The sequence below is a fragment of the Egretta garzetta genome, unplaced genomic scaffold (assembly GCF_000687185.1).
Source record: "Egretta garzetta isolate BGI_Z169 unplaced genomic scaffold, ASM68718v1 scaffold394, whole genome shotgun sequence".
Taxonomy (NCBI): domain Eukaryota; kingdom Metazoa; phylum Chordata; class Aves; order Pelecaniformes; family Ardeidae; genus Egretta; species Egretta garzetta.
The window spans coordinates 12854-21651 of record NW_009259533.1 but is presented as its reverse complement, the minus strand read 5'-3'; the positions used below and the strand labels follow the sequence as shown (position 1 = coordinate 21651).

Here is an 8798-nt window from a genome sequence, read left to right as displayed (position 1 = left end):
CATTTTTATGTCTCTCTGTTTTATTTGTCCCTTGTGTCTTCTGCCCGAACTGAACTCTCTGTTTGGGCTTGTGTGAGACCTATTCCTTGTCCCTTTCCCATTTCCTCGGTGAATCCTCAGGCTACTCGATGCTGTCATCTCACTACAGGCTTTGGGGATCACATCAGAGTGAAATAGTTGTGCTTCAGACCAGAAGCTCTGGTGGATGGGCCCATGTTAATGCTCGTTCCTTCTACGTTCAGTCCTCATTATTGCATCTTGGAATAGAAACACCAGCTTGCCTTGGGTTCAGCTTGAAAAATAACCTGGACAAGGAATATAACTCAGCCTTTGTGAGAGATCAGTCCTGTGGAAGGTACCCAGAGGTGTGGATCAGAACACGGCAGCTCCTTTTTAACCACCTGTTGCTGCTACAAAATTCCTTGGAGAGGTCTGGAAATACCAAACAATCAAGGAATAATCACCCAGCACAAAAAGCAACCCTAGAGTCCAGTTATACTCACACAAACCATAGAAGTCCTCTGGGAAAAACTCAACAGCAGTTGCTGGCACAACTGTTGGCAGTCCAGAACATGAGTACAGTTTCTTCATGCAGCAGGAACTCCGCCGGGAGCTGAGCAGACTTGTGAACCTATTCTTCTCCTCTTTTTTCCCTGAGATCTGGTGGTTTCCCATTGCATTTGGAAGAGGATGACATGGTCTGGCTGCAGATGAGATAAAGGACCATCTGGACATGGTCCTTGGCAACTGGCTCTAGATGGCCCTGCTGAGGAGGCAGGTTGGACTAGATGACCTCTGAGGTCCCTTCCAAACTCAACCATTCTGTGATTCTGTGAGTCTGTGACCAAATACTCAGTTTCAAGGCTACAGGTGTGTGGACATATTTCAGCACAGAGCAGAGGAGGCTGCCAAGTTGTCATGACAACAGGGAAACCCTGTTGATCCCCTTAAAAACAGCTGCAGCTTTACTCTCTGTGGCAATTTATTCCCACTGGCTTTCCTTGTACAATCTGCTCTTTGCACCTATAGATAGCTACAGCCCAGCCTGCTGCCAGCATCACTGAGGAGCGGGACCACCATGGGGAGAAAGTTTGCCTGGCGTGTATTTTAGTGGGAACCGAGATAACAGCCAACACCGTGACCCTAGGACACAGAAACCTTCAGGCACTGGCTGACAACAGAGGTTTTGGCAGTGTCTGTCCTCCCTCAAAGCTGCTGGACCAAACTCATGCCCCATGTTTTGCAAGATGAACCAGTTCTTTTCAAACAAGGTCTTCAGTTCCAAATTTTCTCATTAAAGATAAAACCAAATTCAGCAGTCTCACATCCCAGTGTCCTGTGCTCCCCAGGCAGAGGTTTTGTTCAAGGAAAATAAAAACTAAAACAACCCAGAAAAATATTCCAAGAAGGGAAACCAGTTTTTCTGAGGCAATTTTGTTGGCCATTATATGATAAAAGCCTGAAAGACAATGGCCAGCGTAGCCTGGGGTTAATTTGACCTTGTGATTTCTATCTGTAGTAGAATATAAAAGCAAACTGTTAAAAATAGCTTCCTCACTCACTTCTTCTCCTTATGTGCACACCTGCTGTACTGGCAGGACTTTCTGATCTGATCCTGATACAGTTTTAGTCTTACGAAGCTTCCTTCCTTCAGAGACGTGCGTGGCCACCCCTGTGCTCCTTGCCCCATACACTCGCCAGCTCAGCCTTCCTTCTGCTTCCATCCCATCCTTCTGTCCTGCTGTCCTGCTTGTTCCCAGATGTCCCTTCAGCTCTTCTCATCCACCTCAGGAGGTCTGGATTATGGTGAGGAATGAAAAACACTCTGAAAGTGGTGGAAAAGGAAAAGAAGAGATGTAAGGAGCTGAATCGCTTTTCTTCAGCCTCTTGTGGTATTTGCTAAGCCCCTGTAGGCAAATGTGCTTCGAGGAAAAGGCAGGTAGTAAGCACAGCTCATTTCAGGAGGATTATCTTTAACGAAATCTGTCACTGGAAAACTCGTTATTGTTTAACAGCCTAGTGTTAGCCTGGTAAAATACAGGGGAAGAAGAATTATTGCAAATATCATTGGGGAAACACCAGGAAAGAAAAAAAAAAGAGACAGAGAAACTCCAAGACAACCTGGCCCCAAGAAGAAGCAAACTGGTTATTTGGAGAGCGAGATCCTGCCAGCAAAACAGGAAAGCACAAAACCAGATCGTGATGCTTTTCTGGATGGGATTATGTGATCTGGTGCCTAAGATTTGACATTAGGCCATGGAGGTCCTTTGGTGTGGCTGCTTTCAGTGGAGTAATAGCAAAATTAACTATGTGGAGGTAATGTTTTGTGGGCTCCCTCTCAGTAGGTAACATATATATACCATCAACAGTAGCCCAAAATTGTTTGTCAGGCCAAATATCACAATACTTGGGTGTCAGGGAAGTCTAAGTCTTAGGAAAGGCTTTCAGAACTTGACAAAGGGCAAAGCTTCAATATGTCAACATGAATACATCTTCGCTCTCTGGCACGATATCTCTGGACGTGTGATTGCAAATGCCTCTGGCTTGTTGGCAGCTAGGTTGGGCCAAATACTCCAGTCAATGGATTTGGAATGAAAGTGGAGCTACATTAAATGATGGCTGCTAAGTGTCTGTCCTAGCATGTTTCTCTCCTTGCGTTAACTGCAGGAACAAGACCATAATGAACATCAGCAATATCTTATCTGCTCCAGATGGACTTGTTGGTAGTAGAAGAAATCCCAGGGGAGGAAAGGAGATGGATAGGTTGTCTTCTGCTCCAGAGAGTCACAGATATTTCCCTTTGCTTTGAGATATTGCCCTCCACCCTAAGTTTTATCAGTCTGAATGCCATATTATGTCTTGCCCCTTTCTTTTCATTTTTTGAGGATTCCTTTGGGGATTTCTCAGTCCTCATTCTTCACAGCTCCTTAATAATCTATTATATCCAGCGTATGCTTCCAGTACACGTGTGAGGGCAGAAACCTTTGCCCTCAGAGAAACTTGTGCTCTGCTCATTAGTACCTGTGCTACTAACTAGCCTCCCTCTCTCTGCAGATAGGGCCAAACGCCAAGGAGTTGTTCAGGCTTGTGGAGGATTTCATTGATGTCATCGGCTTCCGCATGAAAGATTTCCGGGATTCCTACCAAGTGACGGACAATCTGGGTGAGTTGATTTGTACGCCCCACATTGGGTAGAGACCCCGTGAAGCTGTAATTACTGTGCAATATATATAACCTGGGCTGTGGGGAGGGAAGGAGGGAAGGCAGCAGGTGGTAGAATGTTAAAAGGTCTGGGGAAAGACATGGTTGACCATAAATATGGGGTGGCTTTTCTCCAAATAAGTTAGGACTTCAGCGTGAAGAAGAGATGTCCATGGAGAGATCTGAGAGATATCTATAGAACCATGAACGGAGAACAGATGATGAACCGGGCAGAATTAGTTGCTTCCTTTCATTTTTTTTTTGAACATAAGAGCAGCCAATGAAGTGATCAGGCAGCAAGCAAACAGCAGGCAGCATTTGATTTATGCTGTATGCAAAATCACAGCATGGAACTTGTTGCCAGAGGATGTTGCAGAAGCCAAAAAGTACAGATGGGTTCATGATGGGATTAGGAAAACGCACAAAGGAGAGGTCCACTGGTGGTCATTAAAGTTGATGGTCTGGATACAGCCACTAGCTGAGGAAGTCGTGCTGATTGCTGGAAGCTGGGAGGACAGACTGAGATGTCTTGCTCTGTTCTTTCTCACACTTCTTCTCTAAGCAGCTGCTACCAGCCACTCCTGGAGACAGGGCACTTGAGCAGACTGACCTCCCTTCTGACAGGTTTCGTGCAGGCAGGTCCCTTTCAATGAAGAATGAGCCCCAACAACTCGTGTCATCTTCCTTCATACATAGATGTTACCTGAAGAATTCATCACTCCTATAGCTATAAGATCCAGCCTCACTTGTTCTGCCATCTGATTTTCCGCTATTACCTCCAATGTTTTTTTCAGCACACGTAAATTTATCGAGGCTGGTTTTGCTTACTGGTTTTATTTCTTGCTTCCCTCTAGTCCTGGGCATTCACAAACTGCCTGCTAACGCAGCAACTGACATCACCTTCCCCATGAAAGGCTGGAGGGGCATGGTGGACTGGGCCAAGAACTCAGAGGACAAGGTCACTATCTCCAAGAGCATCCTTTCTTCGGGGCTGACAGGTAGGCAGCACAGCCAGAGCACTCCAGAATAAAAATTCTTCTTCATTTTCTAAGAGACTTTCCTTCCATTTGGCTGATCTTCAAATTCTCCTTCCAGCAGAGCTGGATTCACTCACAAAACCTTGGTCACCAAAAGCCTTGCTGGGTGCAGATAAGGCTTTCATATATGGCCTGACCAAGGGTCAAACCGAAATTTCTTGCAAAAGTTCAGGGGCAGGCTTAGTGCCTGGATGTGGATGTACAACTTCTGCTAAATAAGCAGCATATTTAGAAAAGAGCAGGAGTCAGCACAAAAACTCAAGGCAGCACTGCATTTGATGATTCCTTCTTCCAAGGCTTCTGAACCTGGGAAAAAGTGAAAGCATCCCTGTGTCTGCTGGGTCACTCTGGGATTTATGCATGTGGGTGCTGAGCTGAGTCTTCAATCCTCTGCAGGGCATGTTGGGTGCTGAAATGAGTCTCTCATGCCCCCCTAAATACACTGGGTTGCCATTAGGAGTAGGCGATGGTTGTTGTCACTGTGTGTACCATACAAGTATGGTTAACTAGAACAAGAAAGGCAGGTACATTAGGGGGATGATTCTGCTACCTATCACCATGGCTGTGTAAGAAATGCTGTAGATGCCTTCCAAGACTGGATCCAGGACTGATAGGGCCATGTAAGGGTAAGGAGCTGGGAGTCAGCATGGCAGGATGAACAGCTGATGGGTCTGGGTCTGCTGCATGGACAAGCTTTGCTAGATTGTGAGTTTATGGCAGTTGTGTGAAATGTTCTGCCCTCAGAAATGAAATGCATGGGCATTTATCACTGAGGTCACTGGCTCCACAGCAGGGCATGCATATGAGCCACAGTTTGGAGGTGGGAGTGCTGGGTACATCAGCCTACCTGGCCTCACTGCCAGATCTGAAAGGAAACCTGAAGGGCTCTGTAATGCTGTGCTAGTGTATCCAAGCTTTACCTGAACCAACATGCTCAAGGTGCTCATCTTCTGGCAGAGAGCTTAGCGTTTGGCAAGAGTGAGCCCTGGGTTTTCAAAAGCAGGACCTTAAGCTGGGCCTGTCACTGGGATGGTGGGTTTTCCTTGTGGATGCCCTGGTGCTGTGTGGGGCATTAGTGGCTTTGAGAGAGCAAGCTGCTAGCTGGCTGCTGCACCAGGCTGTGCTGTCCTTCCTTGGGACAGAGGCGGGAGACTGTGGGTTGTTGCTGTTAGAAGACCTTTGGCCTCTTCTTGTCATACCAGGACCTCTTATCATGGGCTTCCCTACTGGGATGGAAACAACGCAGCCATCATTTCTACCTGGGGAATCTGAGGCCAAGAACAGTTAAGTGACACCCTCAAGGGTAAACAGTGAGTCACTGGCAGACCAAGGATCATGTCCAGCACTCCTTGGGTTTTGCTGTGCCTTGAGGACAACATTATCTTCCTTGGAGAAGTTGAGCATGTTGGGAGGGTTATTAGAGCTTGTTTGAGGAGGTTGTGAAGCCTTCACCTTTGGAAACCTTTAATGACTTGTTGGACAAACTGCTGGCACCAGACATAGGCAGAGCTGATCCTGCTCTGGGACTGAGGGCTGTCCTAGGAGGTCTCATCTGCTTCCTTGTGAGGCTGTTTTCCAGATTTCTATTACAAGCATCCCCACACAGAGCTGCTATAAACAGTAGTCACTGTGGTGATGTCTACCCTGAATAATCAATTTCCCATGGGTACTCACCTCTCCATGGTGTCTTGTTCCACCCAGGGCCTCTGCCTTGTTCAGCGTCCCACGCTGGTGGTATCTTTTTGAGGGTTTACTCAGTGACTAACAGCAGAGATGCACCTCTATCAGTTTTGTTCCTCGCTTTTCTTTAGCTGCAGGGAATAGGGGCAGCTATCCTGAGCAAACTGATGGAGACGGGCAGCTTAGTGAGACCAAAACCAGACCCTCTCACTGCTGGGAGTTGACTTGGCGCAGCTGATTTCAGTGGGCCAGTACTAATTTATATAGTTGGGTGGTGTGTCTCTTGGGCTGTGAGTTGTGCAAATACTGCTGGTGAGTGAACATCACTGGGGAGATGTTAAATGACAAAAATGCAATGCTGTTTCAGCTGGATAGCATGTCAAAGGATTTCTTTTTTGTACACCAGGACTGATGGGACCTTGCATTATTAAAGATCTGTCCCAGACCAAAAGAGAAAAGCTTCTGCCTTTATTAGAATGAAGATTCTTTGCCTTCCTGGGAGGGTGCTGTGATAACCCAACCTGTGGGGCTTAGGGGTTTGCTTGCTCACCACCTCATAGGAGCACACATTGCTTCTGTAAATGCCCTACTGCATCCTCTGAGCACAGAGAGGGAAAACTCTTTGAAGGCAGCAGGATCCTTGTTTGCAAAGGGATTCGCGGGAAAGGCCAAAAGACTCTGCTGGCCTTCCTAAAGCAGCAAGGCTTATGCAACTGCTCTGCAAGCCTGTCTGTCAGTCTCTCCTTGTTATATTTTCACCAACTATCTCACTCGAGCCCAGTTTGACAAAGAGGAAGACAGACATGCAGAGTTGTGTCTGCATGGATGGAGCAGGCGCACTCTAATTTCAACCTCAGTGCAAGACATCAGAGAAGACCCACCTCAGGGCACTTCCTTAGGCTTCCTCAGTTCTGCTTTTCACCCAGTCACTTGCTTTTTCTCCCCCTGAAAATTCAGCCTCAGGGCTGCCTCCATCACTTTTGCTTTTTTCTGGGGAAAAATCTTGCTTTTTGCAGCTGGACACCGTGAGGTGGCGGAGGAGGAGGAGGTCAAGTGACGTGCCCAGAGGTCACATAGATGATTCAGAGGCTCATCTGAGATCATGAACCCCACGGCCTCCCGAGGCAGCACATGAGTTTTGGGGTCAGACCAGGTGCAGGGGGACATCTCCCCTTCTTGGCTGCCCTTGTCAGCCCGAGCGCAGCTTTTCTCTTTGATGGCTCAATCGCTGCGGACGTGTCTGAATGCCTCTGGGTGGCTGCAAGAGACCTTTCCACCCTGCAGATTTTCCCGCTGTGGTGCTGTCAGAGGGATTAGTGGGATTCCTGAATGAGGGAGCACCAGGCTGGTCATTCAGGATGAGTGAGCCTTGCATGAGGCCAGAAACCTGGGGTGCTGGGTCACCCTAAAGGCACTGAGCCCTTCCTTGGGATGGATGGAGACCCGGCATGGTGACAGCAGGCACCGCATCCCACTGTAGTGATGCCGGTATTGGCCATGCCCCAAGAGAGATCCCCTCCATGCAAGGTCTAATCCTGCACTGGGGTGTCCCATGGAGACAGCTGACACCTCAATTGTCTCAATGCTGTTGTCTTCTTCTCTTTCCTTTGGTGTCCTGCAGAGGCGGACGACTCCTCTGTCTTCGTGGTGGGGACTGTGCTGTACCGGAACGTGGGCAACATCCTCTCCCTCCAGAGGTAAGTGGGGCTGCCTTGGTGGGGCAAGCAGATGGGAAATCACCAGGCTTTCCTACTTGTCCCTCTGTCTGCAGAACCCCGGTCTTCCAGGGAAATAGCAAAGGTCACTGGGTGCAACAAGACAGACTTTGACTCAGCAGTGCAAATATTTTGACCCCCTCATTGACTGATGCTGCACGTTCGAGTGGGGCCAGGCTCATGCATCACAGACAACACTTGCTGGAGGGGGTGGGAAGGTTTCCTCCACCCATGTGCAGCACCATGCACCCCAGATATGAGGGAAGGCACAGTGCTGTTGCCACTGCCCCATCCCTGCCTGCCAGCTGCCTGCTACCCTTTGCCCTCCAGGAATGGATTCACACCCTGCCCTCTTTGTCACGAGGGATTTTGGTGGGGGGCTTGATAGATGGGGGATGCTCAACTGCCCTGATCCTCCCAAGCTACTGGGGAGCTGCCAGCCACGCTGAGCCCTCTGAGAGCATCATGGCAGAAGACAGGCTCAGGGAGAGGAGAGCAGCGTAGCAGCACGCCTGGCTGCACTTGTCTACCATGTTCCCGACCGCTGCAAACCGCCTCAGGCACTGAAGCTTTTGTGTTCGGCTCTCCCTTGCCTTTTCTTCTCTCCTCTCCTCTCCCCTTCTCTCTCACTATCTCTTTCTTTTTTTCCGAGGCTGGTACTGAGGCAGTAAATTAAGCATCCTAAGGCACCTTCTAAATCTGTTCTGCACTGATTAGCGTGAGCCCATTTGCCATAAACGCCAGGGCATCTCTCCTCACCGGTAATCATTTAAATACCTACAGATTTAGCACTGGCAGTGGCAAAAGAGCTCCAAGTGAGTGCAGAGAGGAATTAGCAAGCCAGCCAACTGTATTCTGTAATATCTTCCATTACAGCACTGGGAATTAGATCAGAAGGGCAATAAACATCATTGGCTCAAATGATCCAGCGGTATTTCAGCTTTTTCTGGCCAAGCAGTGAATGAGCTCTGATAACCAGCAGCTGCAGCAGCCACAGCCTCTGAACAGCATTCCCACGGGAGATCTGATTTAAGATGTTCCTTAATTAAAGGACAGTCCCTCTTTAAAAAGATCCAGAGCCCTGAATCACCTGTGGAGAGTCAAAGGAAAAAAAAAAAAAAAAAAAGAAAAAAAAAAAGAGGGGAAAGCAGCAGAAGCAGCACGG

At 48.2% G+C, this 8798-nt stretch overlaps 1 protein-coding gene across 1 annotated transcript in view; it reads left to right on the top strand.

Annotated features, from left to right (window-relative positions):
• LOC118452174 (adhesion G protein-coupled receptor B1-like) overlaps positions 1 to 8798 on the top strand; it is a 90670-nt gene that overhangs the window by 77887 nt on the left and 3985 nt on the right. Inside the window, exons 12-14 of the mRNA XM_035893186.1 lie at positions 3055 to 3163; positions 4056 to 4199; positions 7540 to 7615. Of these exons, the coding sequence (XP_035749079.1) occupies positions 3055 to 3163; positions 4056 to 4199; positions 7540 to 7615 (329 nt within the window). The remainder of the gene's footprint in view (positions 1 to 3054; positions 3164 to 4055; positions 4200 to 7539; positions 7616 to 8798) is intronic.